This window comes from Rhodamnia argentea, chromosome 6 (assembly GCF_020921035.1).
Source record: "Rhodamnia argentea isolate NSW1041297 chromosome 6, ASM2092103v1, whole genome shotgun sequence".
Classification (NCBI taxonomy): domain Eukaryota; kingdom Viridiplantae; phylum Streptophyta; class Magnoliopsida; order Myrtales; family Myrtaceae; genus Rhodamnia; species Rhodamnia argentea.
The window spans coordinates 21,895,216-21,912,941 of record NC_063155.1 but is presented as its reverse complement, the minus strand read 5'-3'; the positions used below and the strand labels follow the sequence as shown (position 1 = coordinate 21,912,941).

The 17,726-nt window shown below is 40.2% G+C and overlaps 2 protein-coding genes and 1 long non-coding RNA gene across 4 annotated transcripts; 1 reads left to right on the top strand and 2 right to left on the bottom strand.

The window, feature by feature from the left end:
* The first annotated feature begins 1,863 nt into the window (after nt 1-1,863).
* Nucleotides 1,864-3,056, top strand: LOC125315601. The gene is made up of 2 exons (XR_007198810.1): nt 1,864-2,193; nt 2,308-3,056. It is a non-coding gene; the product is annotated as an uncharacterized LOC125315601 (long non-coding RNA).
* On the bottom strand, nt 2,892-5,893 carry LOC115734333 (uncharacterized protein At2g27730, mitochondrial). Its single transcript, XM_030665068.2, has 4 exons — nt 5,728-5,893; nt 5,068-5,189; nt 4,018-4,056; nt 2,892-3,366 (listed from the first exon to the last, which is right to left on the bottom strand). The coding sequence occupies exons 2-4, from the start codon at nt 5,167-5,169 to the stop codon at nt 3,163-3,165; spliced, it is 345 nt and encodes a 114-aa protein (XP_030520928.1). The 5' UTR covers nt 5,170-5,189; nt 5,728-5,893; the 3' UTR covers nt 2,892-3,162.
* Nucleotides 5,894-7,107: 1,214 nt separating this feature from the next.
* On the bottom strand, nt 7,108-17,159 carry LOC115734332 (protein transport protein Sec24-like At3g07100). Of its 2 annotated transcripts, none has more exons than XM_030665067.2 (14): nt 16,757-17,159; nt 16,595-16,657; nt 14,671-14,724; nt 14,397-14,569; nt 14,109-14,295; nt 12,601-12,746; nt 12,350-12,504; nt 11,953-12,034; nt 11,752-11,867; nt 10,754-10,852; nt 9,825-9,948; nt 8,780-9,057; nt 7,930-8,144; nt 7,108-7,841 (listed from the first exon to the last, which is right to left on the bottom strand). In XM_030665067.2, the coding sequence occupies exons 1-14, from the start codon at nt 17,082-17,084 to the stop codon at nt 7,630-7,632; spliced, it is 2,232 nt and encodes a 743-aa protein (XP_030520927.1). In that variant the 5' UTR covers nt 17,085-17,159; the 3' UTR covers nt 7,108-7,629. The 2 variants fall into 2 exon arrangements, with proteins under 2 accessions (XP_030520927.1, XP_048136464.1); XM_048280507.1 differs by having other exon boundaries at nt 10,754-10,857; nt 11,757-11,867.
* Nucleotides 17,160-17,726: the final 567 nt, after the last annotated feature.

Here is a 17,726-nt window from a genome sequence, read left to right as displayed (position 1 = left end):
ATGAATTTTTCTGGATCTTTTGAAAAGGGAGAGTGAATCTTTTTTCTGGGGAAAAATTTCCAGGCTCTGGTGACATCTTATCTAGCATAGACAAGAGGATGGAGAATAACCTTCTTCCACGAATAAAGCAGGAGTTCATCATGTCAAGTCATTTATCATTACAATAGCCATGAATCCATGCTTAGTAGCAAAATTTTATTGTTTCATTCCCAAAAAAAAAAACTAAGGTAATTTTTAAGTAAATTTCAATAAGTGTAAGTAAGTACAACAAAATGCCACCCTTAACGTTTTTTTTTTTCTAATTAAGTCGTTGGCAACTTACTAATACTTTTCAAGAAAAATTGAAGTTTTTTTCGGAAAATTTCAATAAAGGCCTGAAGTGTTCTCATTTTCTCAAATAAGGGCTTATAGTTGATTTTGTTTTAAATAAGAACTTGAAGTAACATCATTTTCTTAAATAAGGGCTTTAAGTGGATTTTATTTTAAATAAGGGTATGAATTTACCATGTTAGTCTCAAAGAAAGGTTTTACCTCACCGGATGATCGAGGAGATTTTCGTCCTTTAATTTTTGAATTTTTATCTTTTTTTTTTGTTTTTCTTCTTTCTTTTTTTTCCTTTCCTTTTCGCCAATGGTTGGTTTCAAGTGGTGGCCAGCCACTGGCAATGCCTGGAGAGAGCTAGGCGAGGGTGGCCCTTGTCGGATGATTAAGGATATTTTCATCCTTTAATTTTTGAATTTTTTTTCTTGCCTTTTTGCCAATGACTAGTTTTGAGCAATGGCTAACCACTACCAATGCCTGGAGAGAGCTGGGCGAGGGTGGCCCTTATCGGATCTAGTGAGGGCCACCCTCACCGGTCATTGGCAAGGACCTAATGAGGCAACCTTCGCCAGCAAGCGGCGAAAATTGTGGGCCCTCATCGGCCGCAGCAAAGGAGAAAAAAAGAAATGAGAAAACATGAAAACATTAGATTGAAAAAAATATTAAAATTTAAATGTTTTTTAAAAAAAGGAAATAGAAGGGAAAGTGGCAAGGGCCATGCAGGTACTCGCCGCCATCCCCTTACCATAGCCAAGCTAGGAAGGGCCGATGATGATGGAGGATGGCCAGCAACCTTCACCACTTGGCTTCCTTCTTTTTTTTTTTTTTTTTTAAACTTAATTTATCTTTAAATAACTTATATAATATTTAAATTTCAAAATATATGTGGACAAAAATTTCCTTGCCCAACCGGAATATTTAGCCTGTTGACGATGTCAGAACCTTATTTGAAACTGTCATGCCACTTCAAACCCTTATTTAAAATAAAGTCTACTTTAAGCTTTTATTTAAGAAAATGAGTTAAACCCTTGTTTGGAATTTTGCCAAGTTTTTTTTTTTTTTTAAAGTCTGCAAGTTAGCAATTTCAGCAATAATTTATAAACTTTTATTAATATAACTAACTAGCCCTTCGATTTTACTAGCTTTTATATAACTAACTAGCTATTTATCTTGGTAAGCATAATCTTTCATCTGCAAACTTGATTACCAACATCACTTAGCATTTTGACCCAAAAAAAAAAAAAATCTCTGAGCATGATTCGCCAAGTTGTCTTTCATTAAACTATCATTTACTAATTTACCATCAGTATTGTCTTTCGAGCTACCCGGTTGATGTTCACTTTTTTCTTTAAATTGCTAACTTTTGTTATCATTTACAAACATTTATCTGAATTTCTTAGTAACGCATCAATTTTACCAACTCTTTTTAAAAATTGTCAAGCTTTTAAGTAACGCGTTCCTTTTCTTCGAATTATTAATCTCTCTTTTCCTCTGTAATGGAGTACAGAGCAAATTCTCCTAATGTCAACGTCACAACTTGAGTCCCGGCATGCTCACCTTCGAAGCTGGACACGTAGTCGCCACGTGTCGACTCAGCAGCATTGCCAGGTGATGACGATCCCACTTCCTCGAATCATCACGCGCCTTCTCTCCTGCTCATTCCTTTCTTTGCTCGCTCTCGTCTGTTCTTGAGCTTTCTGGCGATTCGATCGAACCCGTCTCGGAGAAAACGCGCGCGAACCCATGTCAAGCGCCGAGGACATCGACTCGACCTACGAGCGCCTCGGCGAGGCGTTTCCGGCGCCGGAAGCCGACGAAGTGGCGGGACCGGTCTTGGAGCCGCCGGAGTACGTCACGTCTAAGCAGCTCAAGGTAAGGCCATTGCAATGGAGCCCCATCGTCATCCTCAATTTTTTAGCTGGTTTTTCCCTTTTTGGTTTGATAAATTCCGGCGACGAGCTCTAAATTAACTAGTGGCGACACGAGCAGGAAGAAGGGGATGAAAAGTGGAAGGAAGCGGGGAAGGAGGAGAGCAAAGGGAGGAGGTGTAGAGACTCGGCGCCAGAGAGCTTGAGATCAACGATCGTATTCTCCGTGGCGGTCGTGGCGGTGGTCGGAGCAATAATCGCCATCGCTAAGAAGCTGAGAGAGAATTGAGATTGCGGTGCGGAACTCAGTAGTTCGTCGGTTCACACTGTCGCTCTTTTTCTTTTTTGGCTAAGCATCATTGCGTGACTCAGCGCAATGTTGATTACACTTGACATGTTTGAGCGGTCTAAAATAATTGAAGTTCCGTATGTACTGGGATAGATTGGTGGTCCTTAATCACGATTGAATTGGAAACAAAAGGACGGTGGTTTTCCAATCCTTAGGATCAAAGATGGATACGGCGTGGAAGAGAGCGCAACACGATATAGTCGCTAACCCTTCAAAGGGCCGCCGCATTCTACTCCTCGAATCGAGGCGGCTCAACCCTCGAAAGAGCCGATCGCGACAAGACTATTATGTACTAGGTATGAAATCACATCGGAACCAGAATCACCTCATTAACACCGCCCGATCACCAGATCGCCAGTTGCCGATAAAATTTCAGTCAGCCAAACGATACTCGAACACGAACCCACCAAATGTTGTTCATCAGCCTCGTGATTGTATGCACATACAGGGAAAAGAGTCGAGTCAGCTAGAAAGCTATAGCCAGACCTGAGATGAGAGGAAAATGGGATCTGTGCGAAGAAAAATGGAAACTTCTTTCTAGTATTTATTATAACTGCCCCAGTCCGGCGGTTGGGGGTTGCACAGCGAATGTCGACCCCACCGATGGCAGGTGGGAGTCATGGTTCAGTCTTGGACTTCTTCCGGCTTCTTGGAACGGCCTTTGAGATACCACCCCAGTGCGGCGAGGGCTGTTACGGTACCAGCTAAGACTGCATAGTTCCTGTCCTTGTCGGTTGACGCTTTCTCGGACGAGGAACCAGATGCCGAGGAAGCGCTTGCTTTGGCATCGGTAACTGATCCCCCAGACGTTTCTTCCGGTTTTGGGCCCTAAGCACAAGAGTTGATCATGGTTGAAGTAGAACGAGAGAATGGGGGGGTGACGTTAAGTTTGTGCTTTAAATGGCAAAACAAGAATACATGTGCAAATTAAGGCAACAAGAATACGCTCAAAGTAAGGTAACAAGAATAAAAACATTTTTCCATCATGCGATAGGAGCTATCATTTTTAGGAAATTTTTTTCAAATTATTCATTTTTCGAAAAACAAACCTAAAAAAGATCATTGCTATCCAAATGGGTGATATGACCAATGTGTATGATAGTACGGCAAATCTACTCAGATGGAAGAACATAGCAGAACTGCTCGGAGCCACTCCTGAATGAACCTCACAAGTTCCCTAATAGCAAGAGCACACAAGCAAAGGCATAATCACCCCTTACCGACCTCCACCAAGTACAGAACAACGATGATAAGTACTCGAGTGCTAGAATCTGTGCTTGAATCTGGGCGCTCTGATAAATGCATCTCTAAGTATTGTCAACTTACCCAAAGAAAGCACCGATAGAAAGCACCGATCGGATTAAATATGATTATCCATCGGCTAAGATGAACACAAAAGAAAAGCAAATCTACACGGTAGAACTCTTTGATTACCAAGGAAAGTTGCACATTTGAAACTCAAAAGTCAAAATCCAATACCTTGCGTGCAGCCTTCTCTAGCTTCTCTTGCTCCATTTTCTGCGGAGACAATTTCACAAAAGAATTCAGTACATTAGAGGTTTAGCAAAAGAGACAGCAATGAAAATCAAGACGGGAAGATGGAGAGGACATGGTATCCAATTCAAAACTAGATGCTGGAAACACTAGAGGTCAGTGGAGGAAGCGAATCAGCATCAGTTTGCGTGACAAAACGCTGGTCAAACATAAACCAATGTGGATTCTATTTAAGCTCTTGCTCTACCGACTCCAAAGGGAATAAAGAACACAAGGGAAACTCGCATTTACTAATGTATCCAGAACCGAACTGAGAAAGATAATTCTCTGTTCACTCTGACAAGCCGATTCAGAAATTCAAAATGTAAACAAGGGGGTCACAGCTTCACTCACCTCATCGACGGTGGTCAACTTATGGAATCTGAGCACCTCATAAGAACAAGGGCAACAAGTTCTGCTCAGAACCCATAAACCATGCTACCTAGGGCCCGACACTAGCATAAAAGGGCAATTCTCTAAGAGCCAGTGCTTGGAGAGAAATGGTTTGCACGAAGAACGATTTCCCTCAGGAAGCATCAAGTGTAAGAGTTCCACAAACTTCTTTTTTCCTCTTTCATTTCAAATCACTACACGCATATTTGGTTGGGGCAAGTCCATGTATATGAGAACCATGCAAGCATGATACTACACGAAAGCTGTTTATAATCCTCTCTCTCTCTCTCTTCCAAAAAAAAAAAAAAAAAAAAACAAAAACAAAATGACAAAAGAACTAGAAGATCAGTCCAGATGTACTAAGTACTCCACCAAGATAACCAGCCAAAAACAAAAGGCACCTACCAAAACTACACCACTCGCATGGGCACAGATGATGTAAATCACAAAATAATTAGAGTTACACATGCAACTACAGATAATGTCAGACACCATGATTAGGCATTCCAATTTCAGCTTACTATCGAATATCTAAGTTATGATATTCCTCTTCTACATTCCATGTATAACATGACAAACACAACATAGGGCCTCTATAGTTACCTTGATGTAGACATTTTCCGCAGCTTTTTCCTCCTCGCTGAGGATCTTGCCGCTGCTCGACAGCCTACGAGAAACGTATCTTGCAGCAATCCTCGTTGCCATCAGGATGAAGGAACAAGTTCCTAACGAATGTGATTGTCAAAATCCAAGAAAAATCCGACGGAACAAAGAGAGCACATCATTTTGGCATTGCCAGGAAGGGATAACAAAAACAGATTGGAAACAACTCGTTGGAGAAATCGAGAAACATTTACGAAGCAGATGCTCGGTCAAACAAAAACATAGCGGATTTCTCGACCTGCACAGTCTAATGAAAAATCTGAGCGAACTTAAACACGATTCATCAACCAAGACCAAGCTCTATGCGAACACGCCACAATCCCGACCACGTCAATCGATTTGAAACATCTATTTCGCGGATATTCAGCTGACATAGCTCATGCAAAGCCACCGAAACCCTAGAAAAACCCCATGCATTGGACAGAACTCCGCACAGAAGCCGACAGGCTAATTCCGGGGCGCACAGAACGCCGACATCCAAAACTCCACCGTTGTAAAACTCTACCGAACGGGACACAGAAGAAACCACTCCGAGATCGTAAATACACGAGACGCGCGCCACCGCATAGCGCTTTACGTACAAATCGGACCGTGGCTTACCGGGAAGATGCGGGAGCGTCCAGAAGGCTGCTTGTGCTCTTTCTGCGACCGAGGGAGAACCGAGAGACGAGACGAGAGGCGTCGGAAGCGAACTCTGTGGAGGCCGGAGAGCGGAGACTCTCTGTAATCGCCGTGGCTGGGCTTGGGGAGAGTTGGATTGGGCCGATCAGTTGGGAGGAAAAGTGGAAGAAGGCCCTCCCTCGGCGTCCGACCGAAGCAAAGGACTTATTCCGCGCCTTTTCTTTTTCATTTGTTAAATTACTTTTCCTTTTTTTTTTGGAAGGATTTATTCCTTGCTTAATTCCTAAACACGCTATTTCGCGAGACAATATTATTATTTTATTATTATTATTATTATTATTATTCCAAGCCTTGGAAGATTTCCAATTCAAATTGGGCGGGGGCTCTTTTCATGTGGCGATGGATTGTCTCGATTGGAAGATATCATAATATACATTCTAGCTTGGCCGAAAGAAATCGGTAGAGAAATTTTGTGTTATATACCAGCCACCAATCAAGCCAATGCACCATCCCTATCCCTTATTGACGAAGCTTCCTTCGATTTGAATGAATGAGGAACGAAGGTGTAAAATATTTTGTTGCCAGTGAATAAGAAATTGAGGAATTGTCTATATGTAAAATCATAATTATTGGTACGAGTCTTTCCACATAAAAATGGAGTCTTTCTCAATCCGGAATTCAATTGATTAGAAAAATTATGGTAAAATCCGATGTCTAAGGACACTAACTAATAGATTGTTGTATCAAAGTAGTTGGATCATAATCTCCTACTATGAACCTTCAAAAAATCTACTCTATACTCGAGTTAACAGTGAAGATCAAGCAACATTTCACTGATTCATTTTTATTTTCATTTTATTTACATTTTTTAAATTCTTTGTTCAATTTTTTTTCCTGATAAAATTTAATTCCAAAGTTCGATTGAAAATTGACTATGATCTTGTCTTTATCACCAAGTCTTAAAAGCACCGCATGATGTCACATCAGCAATTATTCTATGTGAAGTTAAATTTCTTTATTCCGACAAAAAAAATCAAATTTCTTAATTTTTAAGATTCTATTTATTTTACGAAAAATAAATTATTTAAGAAAATTATTTAAAAATGATCGCTTTTATCGTCACATGAAAATAAATGAAGGAAAAAAATTATCATAGTCTAGAAAAATATTTAAATATAAATTATTATCGTAATGAGCATTTTTTTCATTAACTAATTATTTCAAATAAGAAAAATATTTCCATGTCATTCACTCTCCGTTAAACAAACGCACCCTATGCAAAATCCACGTCGAGGCGCAGCCACCAAAAAAGGCGGATGCCTCGTTCCAAACACAATGTAGAGCCATCGCATTCAATAAAAGATCAAAGTTCACAATCTTGATTGATCAATTCTTATTTTATCGCGGTTAAAGACAGTTTAAAATGCCATGAATAAACACCACCAGACTCTTCTCTGTGAATAAATGATACTGCGTCCCTGTAATTATCTCCCTAACTCTTAGTTCAAATCAATGAGATCTCACGGGCACGAGCGTTCTAAAAAACCTTCAACTCAAATGGATGACCGACTTGTGACTATTCCCTTGTGATGAGAAAACGAGCAGCTAGTATCCCAAAACTGCGTTTCTGAAAACCGCCGAGATTCCTCTCCTACTTGGTGTTACTGCACAAAGAGCACCGTCTGAAGAAACAGTCGAGCACACCCCGATGTGACTAATCGACTCTCTCGATGGTGATCTGTATCACGTCTCAAAGCCCCTTTAGCCAGAATTTTGAATTCTCGTTTGCTGTCCGATCTATGGCCGCTTGTTTGGAGAAAAAGATACACATCAGCATTCTGTAGTTGCAAAACTCTGGAGGTCCCTCGACTGCTGCATTTTTTACTTCAGGTACTCTAACACGCCCTGAGTGATGTCCTCGAGGAAGGAAACAAAACCCATGTTGCTAGTGAGCCCACTTCCATCAACGTCCTGCTCCTCAATGAGATAGTTCTCGAAAGCCGACGCATCTTCCTGCCCTCCCCTGATAAAGATGAGTTTGGGAGTTATGCTTCTGTCTTGCTTCAATTTGTTGATTGTAGTCCGTAATAAGCCTGAGGCGAAAAGTTTAAGCAGCAAACGAAATCAGACAAATTATTGGTCTACTATGATCACGAAAGAAAATGAAAGGAAGAAACTCACAATCATGCGGTGGAGGAAAAGGAAGTGAAGGATCTGCCGTCGAAGAATAGAACACGATAAGAGTAGTAAATGCGTCAAGGAAAAATATTGGACTGCCGCTGGTAATTAGGGCCGCGCGACTCAATGAGTGGCGCGGATATGCTTGCTTGTCCGGCGTAGAATAGGATATTAGTCTAGGATAGACAGCACGGTGAAGGGAACTTGGCTCCAGAGCACTGTAACACAAAATCAAAAGATATCGACTTCATTAGTTTCTGATGACTGTACAGCAAAATATCGTAACTTCTGCATACTAAGTATCATTGTATTTGATAAAAAAATATACATATATAAAGGAGCAAGTATAGGAGATTTGAAGCGGTCTGCAAGGAAGATAATCCTCCAAGATCTAAGTGCAAATAATAATTTTTCTGAACAACTTACATAGAAAGTCGATAAAGAGCAGCAGACAATTTGGTCTATCCCACTGAGGAACTAACAGTGACATATTCATCTTGTTTTATCAACTGACAAGCATCCCACTTGGCGCATCCAATTAAATTAGGATCGATGCAGGTTAACTACTTTCAGAAACCCAGACATGATACACATAATTTAACACCCACAGCACAGTGCCATTTCTATGAAAGTACAAGCCAAAACCAAAATAGCTCATAATCTTCCATATTAAAATGAAAGCACTACTATGCTAGTTTAAATTCAATATCTGTGCATAAGTTTCTACACTGGATAAAACGGCCTACGCGCGTTACTTAAATGGCCTTCACACGTGCTACTCTTCATAGTCTTCAACATAAGTGGTTTGCAAATTTTTTTAGACGATTTTTATCAGTATCAAAGCACCAATTACCTGAAGAGGCATTGCAAATAGATCCGGTAGTCCGGGTGGACACCTTCCTCGTGGAAGCGGAGAAGAGGATTCCGAAGCAGAGCAAAAATGAGATGCGGTAACGTTTGCAATTGTGGGCATTGTGAGAATGCGACGTCAACCTGAGCGTTTACCGAACTCCCATTCTTGGGCTGAATGAGCCTGTAAGCATCATTATACTGAGCTGTGAGGATCACGAGCCAATCATGAAGAAGCATCCTTCCCTCCCGAACTCCTTGCTCCAAAGATGCTATTATAACCTGCGATTTGATTGTATTTGTAAGTAGTGACTAACATTAAAACTGTAAAGTTTTAGGAAGCTGATAATCAGCTTCCTACAAATATAAATATAATATTTGTGTCTTTCAACAAGTTCAAACATCAACAAAGTTAGAGTGGAAAAAGGCAAAAGGGAGACTCCTTGTCAAGCATGGCATACACAACAAACGACTAACACAGTTTCAACGTCGGGAATTAAGGCTTTCTAAATCAGTCCCCAATGTTCTTAGAATCTCAGTCAAATTTATCATCCATAGTCAGCGAATAACTCGTGCAGGAAAAAATGGAAGTTCATGTAATGGCATCTCCACATGAGGAAACCCCTACATTCTCATCACTAATGACCGGATGCAACCCTTGAGATGGGTTGAAGAAAATGCTAAAATCCTACCAAGACATTATTTAGATGATAATATGTCAAAAAACAAGAAAGCCATTATTTAATGGAGAATAGGTCTTATTGGAGCATCTCCGGTTTCACATTTTGAGTGCAAGGGGAAAAGGAAAATTCATCACGAAATTCTCTGGTTGACAACTTGAAGGCCTTAACTTTTTCAATTAATGTGTAAAATAACCTAGACCAATGTCTCTCTGACTAACTGCAATCATTCTGAAGGACGGTCCTACAATATAAGGGCTAGAATGGTAATGCATTAAAAAACACTTAGATATCTCTGTCCAAGAGGTCATTTGTTTCATTTGAACCACACAAACATGCAACATCCTTCAATAGAGAGATGGCAATCACCTTGTGAACAAGTAAAGATAGAACCACTTCAGGATCAACACTGTCATAGACTTCATTCATATTCTGAGCAGCAGTGTATTGCAAAGTTCGTATTCTTAGGCGACGTTTGAGGGAGTAACTGGACCTGTAGATAAACGAGTGGAATGAAATGTCAAGAACATTTGCAGTCCCATGAAATAGGTCACAGTTAGAAGGTAATGAAAGTTCTAGAAGGGTTTCACGACCAATGCAAACTATACTTCATTAACTTAAAAATATGTTCAAAGCAACAGAATATTCATGACTCAAGGAAAACAGTCAAGAAATATGGCAATACCAATGAGCCCCCCAACTTCTCTCTCTGAAAAGTCCTACATCTACGTCTTTCTGTACATAATTACTCTTGCAACTGACAATATAATGTCAAAAGAAAATCTCAATTACAACAAAAACACGTGTTTCATGGAGTATTCTGGCAGGGCTCACATGTGAAAGAATGTATTCTTCTACTTCAGAGAACAGCGTTGGGATGGAAAAAGAGATTAACCTAGAAAGAAAGAAAAAAAACCACAAATTCCATAGAGGATATGTTTCTAGCAGACTATGGTATGCAAACCAAACTGGGGAATGCAAAGTTATCATCAAACCATCAAGAGATCTCTCACAAAATTGGTACCATGAAAATGTAGGACGCCCATAGATACAGAACACTAAATTCACAGTAGCAGTCTCTAAATAAACTCCATAAGAAGAATTGCTCAATGTGGCTAACTACCACTTATATATATGCTCCCGAGGGCACAATTAAACAGTACACAAGTAGATGTTCCACGTCAACAATAAAGTTGCTTCTCGAAAGGTGATGAGACTTTAAAGGCGATGTTGTTCCTCTTAGCTTTGTCAAATTTAATGAACCTTAAAAGTGAACAATCGCAAAGGATTGGCCATACCTATTACCTGAACCCTTCGATGAATCTGCGAGCTCCTGTGGTGGTACTACGACAGTGTAACGAAAAGCAATCTGTAAGACCGGAGGCTCAGATGTATGTCTGGATTTGATAATGCCATTCAATTAGACAATCTCCATATCAACAAAATAGCAGGGATTCGTTATAAATAACAATGGATACTGGAAGGAAACCACTCAAATTAGAAAAAATCATTCCACCATAAAGGAGAATTATTCTAACAAGCATAAAATTAGGAGAAACATAAAAGACAAAAAAAAAAAAAGACCAGAATCTACTGAAGAAGAAAGCTGAAGAAAGTGAATAAACTGGAGGAGCAGGTTTGAACTTTTCTAAACGAAAAGCTCATAAAAGCTCCATGCATCTACCATATTTTGATTAGTGGCACTTATTACTCAATTAGACATACAAAGTAATTCCTGGAAATTCACTGGCATATAACGCCTTTTACTAGTAAAACAAAGAACTGTCTGACAAAAATGACAACATCATGTCTCACAGACTGAACCACTTCAAAGGAACTATGAGTGACCCCATGTTTGTATAATATTTCTTTTCCGGTAAAGAAGAGGTTCCTTTTTCTTTTGTTAGATCCATATTCCTTATGATAATCATCAAAGTAGTTCATGATAAGTAAAATACTGTTCCAGTTGAAAGACCAAGACCTGAACAGCTAAAATCACACTCTCAATTAATAACACAATAGCTTAGCAAGCTAAAATAAAAACAACTATACAGTTCAGACACGTGATAGCGCATCTGAAGAAAACGAACAAACAAAGTGAAGTCTGGAAGATGTCCAAAGTAGATTTATGCATATGTCAAGTTAACGAGTTCTAGAGGAATATTATATTAGAGGTCTATTTTGGCACACATTCATCTCTGCATTAGTAAGAAAAACAAATAAAAGGGTAAAGAAAGGATGATTTCCATCAGAAACTAAAGAGAGATGACAACCCCAATATGGAGATTAGACAAACCTGGAAAAGCCAACAGTATTTGCAAATTCAAAGTCATAAGCAAATGTGGCATAGGAATCACAACAAATTATGCGCTGCACGTTTTCATATTGCGGATCCAGAGAGAAATGACCATACTGCCACATAATATGGCACCCATTGTAAGGAGACAGCAAAAAATTCGAATTAAATTTTTTCAGACAGCATAATACAATCACTCACTGAGTGGCCTTGTCTAAATTCTGAAGATGTTCTCAATCGCATTATACAACCAAAAGCATATGGCCTGATCAACATCCGGTACCTGATAAAGGATTGGTTTATCAAAAACTACTGTGTAGCAGAAAATAAATTGGGATTCAGCTCCCATGAAGGCCACGACACACGAGTGATAAACTTAAGTGTCTGCATTCTACATTAGCTCTCAGGAAAAGGTAAGATCAGGTCACTAAACCAATTTTACCGGCAATTGACATGAAAGAGTTTAATCAAGGAAGAAACTTAAGTACGAATTTTTAGGTGTTCAGTTTCAGGGCATTTAATTCTATTACAAGGTTAATCTTACCCCGCCACAATGAAGTTTATAAATCAGAAATACTTTCCAACATCTGATACTCACATGTCCTGAGGAAGAGTTGAATCCTCTGTACTTGTATACAAGAACAATGAGCCCCCACTTTCAATACTAAGAAACTTTAGGGATGCCAGATCCGTATATTCGTTGGTCACAGCAAATATGTCAACACAAACACCTGCTTGAACAGCGACAGCTGCCTATAGAAGTAATGTTAAAGCTCATACTGTTTCGATAAACATGAAGACAAGAGAAATGATTGAACGAGAAAAAATGAGAGAGCACAAAAAATTTACCAGTTCCTTATAAAATGGGGTCTGCTCAGGTAATAAAGCCCGATCAGCATCCTCTCCTCTGCTGGCGTATTGCTCCCCATACCTCCTCGTATCCAGCTGCCCAGCTCCATAATCAGGAGGACCAGATAGAAAGGCAAATACCCTCGCTGCAGTTTTGAGAGAGAGAAAGAGATCATTCTAAGAAGCAAAGGGAAGTCGGAACATGTGCTTAAAGATGGTTATGCAGTTCCCCTCATCAAAGACATTAAAGCGACAATCCCCCACTTTATCAAGTGAATCCTAAATAGAGATTTTAATAAACATATCATTGAATAAGAGGGAAAGATGAAAGCACGTCATTAGTTAATCACATGGGTACCCTTGAGATAAATTTCTGCACTCATGGAGTCACAAAAATAAACCAAGATAGATGCTCACAAATGCTGATAAGAAAGATAAGAGCTATTTTGGAGAAAAGGGGTGGTATATAGGGGTGGCATGTCGGCGTCGGTCCGGTGATAGAAGAAAACTATTAAAATCTAGTCAACTTAATAAACTATGCCAGGTAAAAACAACTCGCTATGATTTTATGATAAACTTGACCAAAATGTTAATTCAATAACAAATCCAGCCATTACATATAAAACAAAAAGAGAAAAGATACCAAAAACAAGATGGAAAATAAGACTAAAAGAGAGTCTTGAGGAGGAGAGTGCGGCCGGCAAGGTTGGAAAAAATGCTGGACTTTATATGTTTTGTTTTCAATTTTTTCAATTGTATATATTTATATATAAATAATTATATATTATTGGCGGTCCGGCCGGGCGGCCCGTCCCAATACAAGAAACCCGAGGACCGGACCGCCGGCACCGTCCCATTTATTGGGACCGGGACCGGACCATCCACCTCAAGGACCGGACCAACCGCCGGCGGCGTCCGGGTTGGTCCGGGCCGGTCCGGTCAGTTCACACCCCTAGTGGTATATAAATTTCCATTTGTCTGTGATTTTAAGGAGCTGTGAACGCAGTGTATGAGTTGTCAATGGGATTATCTATTGCCCCATGAAGTACTCTTGATCTTATTGGCATAAGAGTATATGTCTTATAACCTGAGGGAATTCCCGAAAATGATTACAACAAAGATAAATTTGGACAGTTGTAAGCATTAGAGTGGAATAGGGATATTTTGCATTTGTCTGGGAGATAAGGAGCTCAGACTTTGTATGCAATCAGTCACTCAGTTATTCATTGCCCATGAAGATGCCATTGTCTTACTGGCATTAGAATGCATGTCTTACTGTTGAGGAAGATGATTGGAGCTGGAACATAGAATGGCAAAGGCCTCTCTCAGCATGCAGATGGCATAAAGATACAGTTTGCAACTCATTCTCTAACCCCTCCACTAATGTCAGCCTCACATATTCATTTTTCTTCCTTCGTTACATTTTGATCGAGTCTCTCTGATGAGGATTTAGGTATTCGAGTTCCTCTACCACCCCTAGCCTCAAGCGATGGAGATATAGCACATACCTAAGGCAAAGGTACTTCCATATTCTGACCCTAGGTAGTTGAAAAGAGATTCCATTGCCACCCCAAATCCTCTTCCACCCATCAAAACACCATCAAGTCCTTGACCGGCTGCTGTACTCCTTTCCCATGAAGTAGTTGGTCTGAGTGTTTCAAGAGCAGATGCAATACGATCCTTACAGGTTTCCACCTATAACCACAAGACTTGCATCACTGTAAATTTGACCTAGTCATCACTTAACAATGCTAAGAAACCAAAGGAAGAAATCTCTAATTTCACAAGTGGCATACAGGTGCTAGAAACTGTAGCAATGGCATGACATCTTCAAGCTCCAAGGGGAGTCTGTCTTCAGAATCAGGAGGAATGAAAACATTTTTCACAACTGGTACAGGCCCTTGGACATCATACAATCCGATCTTATGGCTGAACGTAGCAAGCCCAAACAACGAACCTGGCCCAAGAGCTGCAGCAGACAATGAAAAATTAGTTTCCCCACAATGACAACTTTGGCAGGATAAGGAAGTTTTCAAAATCAAGATTTATTTTGGACCAGGCACACACTACCTTCCAGGGCTGCTAGTAGTGCGCTCTTTGTAAGTTCCAAAAATTCTTCCGAGGCTGCAAACCAAAAAGAGTGAGACAAAAATTAGCACTTCCTTTTAACAATGATATATCCAAAAACAAGTAGCTCCAAGTAGAAGTAATGATCTTTTAAAGCCAAACTACCTATTTGTTTTTCTCTGAAGATTTAAAGGGAGAGAGAAGCAGCACACCTATAAACTAAAAAAGGTTGATAAAGGGGCTTGTCACAAGTAGTGACTAATTCTGACAGAAACCTGGCTTCAGCCAAAACACAGCAGATAAAATCAAATGTATCATTACCTACCTCTGAGCACAAAGTGTCCTAAATTATGTCAACAACAAAAGCTAAAGCTTCTCAGATGCATACTCGTCCATAACAAAGAATCCTCCTTTAAATTTTAGTAAACTTCAAGTGCTAAGTTACTGCAGCCCGAAAGCAGTGGCTACTGTCATCCACAGCTTCTAAGACTACATTATATTTATTACTAAGCTTGTGCTTCCAAGATACGCCAGCCAAGGTCAGATTTGGCACCTAGTATATTTTGCATCAGTAAGTGGTGAGCTCCATGTACTTTACTAATGTGTTTATCACCAGCATTCTATTGAACAAAACCAAAGATGTGAATGACTTTTTTTTTTTTTTTTTTGCGCAATGTAAGGGTCTTTCCGGCAAGTGGTAGTTAACAAGTCTTTTAGAAATAGCGCCTGAGTTGAGGAACTCAAATAGATGTTCGCGTAGAAGGCTCATGGCATTTCTCCTTAAACAGAACAAATTTGTTTTTCTCATGTAGGTGGTGAAGACTCTGGCAAGATGATATATTATTGTTGTCAAACACATAAATCCATCCAAGCTTTTGAATCGTCAGATTAATTGTGAAAAAACCCAGATAGCAGCTACAGGCCTTGATCAACACCTGGACCCATTTGAGCTATTCTTCGACGAATTCCTCAAGCACAGACTAGTTCGAGACAGGAACTTGAACCTGTTCCTTCTTCCCTTACAAAATCATCTGTGATGGTACTTTCTCGCTGCTTGTTGGAAATTTTCAAACGGAAAAAAAAAAAGAATGTTCTCATTAATTATAATTCTCTTTTTATGACTATATTACAGAAAACATGTGAAAGAAATTGAGTGTTGGGCATTTTGACATATGACTCTCTTAATTATCACAAGACAAAGATTCTTCATAATTACTCCGTTTAAACTAAAAAATTCTCAGGTTACACCATGCCAAATCTCTATTCAAAATACATTAGTATTTCCTCTCCGGACCAGAGACATTTTTAAAACAAGTTTCTCAGAACATTTCCCTCAGCCTCCATGTTAAACTTTGACCATCAAAACCACCAGATAACACCAGAGGAGCAGACAAACTCTGCAGCTGAACACATCTCCTAAACAAATTCATTCCCATCCATAACAAGATCCCACGTCATCCTCACTTCTTGCGCCTGGCTCATGTTCATCACTTAAGTTGAGGTTAGTAGTTGGAATCATTCATGATGCTGACAAGAACTCTCCCACAACAACCAGGCTTTGAAGGAGCAAACACATTTCACTTAAGCACGTAACCAAGAAAGGCCAGATTAAAGGAAGGAGTTTGCCACAACCAGTTCCATCTAGATGGCTCTTCCGAGACCTCCAGCAGCAGAAATTAACAAACTCTACTGTCTTCACTTTGGTAATTATTCTTTTCTAGTAAATATAAAGAACTCTAAACTTGGCATTTTGGTTCGAACTCTCACTCCCTCAGTGAAGCAAGTTAAACGTCAACATTTGCAGCAGTCTGCGGCTGCAGTTGCGGCAATTTTCCACATCTCAACCACTTAACGCAGAATTGAGCAATTCAGAATGGAGCACAGGACATTCACAAAACACATTTCCTTAAGACAAAGTAAAACTCACACGACAAATCAACAGCAGCGACATAGACGGGCCGCGCTTCCGTAGGCTCCTCCGATCCTTCCACTGCAACAATAACACCAAAACTAACAACAATCAACACTTCAATCAGAGAAACTCACCACACAGAGCAGGGAACCTCAAACTCTACTAGCTGAGTCTCACCAGGGAGTTCGAGATCTATGAACGAAGACGCCATCTCCGGACAGGATTGCGAGCGCGAGTACTTCTCGATGCACTCCGAGGAGAGGCCGTTGAGAGTGCCGCAGAGCGAGCAGGTCCACGCCCACTGGTCGAGCTCGCAGTAGGTGTTGAAGTACGCCCAGCAATTCTCGCACCGGGGAAGCAGGTGGCCGTCCGATCCGTACGCCGGCGGTTTGCCGTTCTCGTCCTTGGAAGCGAAGGGAGTGACCGTGATCCCCCATGGCAAGCCGGAGTCTTCCTGCACGTCTGGATCGATCGGAAATCTCGAGACGGCGGCTCTCACTGCCATCGCTTTCTTTGCTTTTTCCTTCGCGTCTGTGAGCGTCTGCTTCTCGAGAAAATTGGAATGAGAAAATTGGGATCGCCGGAGGGACGAGGGAGACTCGGCGCAGGTTAGCAGTCTTCGTCCGAGTGGGCATTCCACATAGGGCTAACCCGTGATGTGATGCCACGTCATCTATTGATGACGTGGCATTTCCACCTCAGCTGGAGCCTGTTTCTCCTGTCGGGAACATCGGGCGGTCACCAAAATTGTGCGACGCGCCGTCCAGACTGGGAAAGTTTCCCCTCTTCTCGAATTTTTCATTTTTTCGAAATCAATATCATTTTTTTTACCACAAAAAAAAAAAAGAAATCAATATCATTTCCAAATGCGAGTACTGCATTTAGATAAATTATCAGATGAAATGACCACACAAACGACAATGCAATAAATTAAACAAAAAAGAAGAGCAATTGCATTAATTTGTTAGTGTGATTTCAAATTGAATCCCTTAAAATATTTCTTAACAAAGCTCAGAAATAGACAATTACTCGCTTTCAATTCACGTGTGTGGTTCAACCGAAATTAGACCATTATCTAATACAAATATGTATTAGGAGATGAAATAAGTGGATATTTTTATCTAGATGAATATACACGGTTTTCTTA

What these genes read in the sequence shown, in the direction of transcription:
- LOC115734332 (XM_030665067.2), bottom strand. Translation starts at nt 17,084, where the DNA reads ATGGCAGTGAGAGCCGCCGTCTCGAGATTTCCGATCGATCCAGACGTG. An exon ending in ACTACTAGCAGCCCTGGAAG is followed by an intron (nt 14,570 to 14,670) that starts GTAGTGTGTGCC and finishes TGTCTGCTGCAG; the next exon opens with CTCTTGGGCCAGGTTCGTTG. An exon ending in TATCTTTACTTGTTCACAAG is followed by an intron (nt 9,058 to 9,824) that starts GTGATTGCCATC and finishes ATCAAATCGCAG; the next exon opens with GTTATAATAGCATCTTTGGA.
- LOC115734333 (XM_030665068.2), bottom strand. Translation starts at nt 5,169, where the DNA reads ATGGCAACGAGGATTGCTGCAAGATACGTTTCTCGTAGGCTGTCGAGC. An exon ending in CGGAAAATGTCTACATCAAG is followed by an intron (nt 4,057 to 5,067) that starts GTAACTATAGAG and finishes TTGTCTCCGCAG; the next exon opens with AAAATGGAGCAAGAGAAGCT. An exon ending in TAGAGAAGGCTGCACGCAAG is followed by an intron (nt 3,367 to 4,017) that starts GTATTGGATTTT and finishes TCTTGTGCTTAG; the next exon opens with GGCCCAAAACCGGAAGAAAC.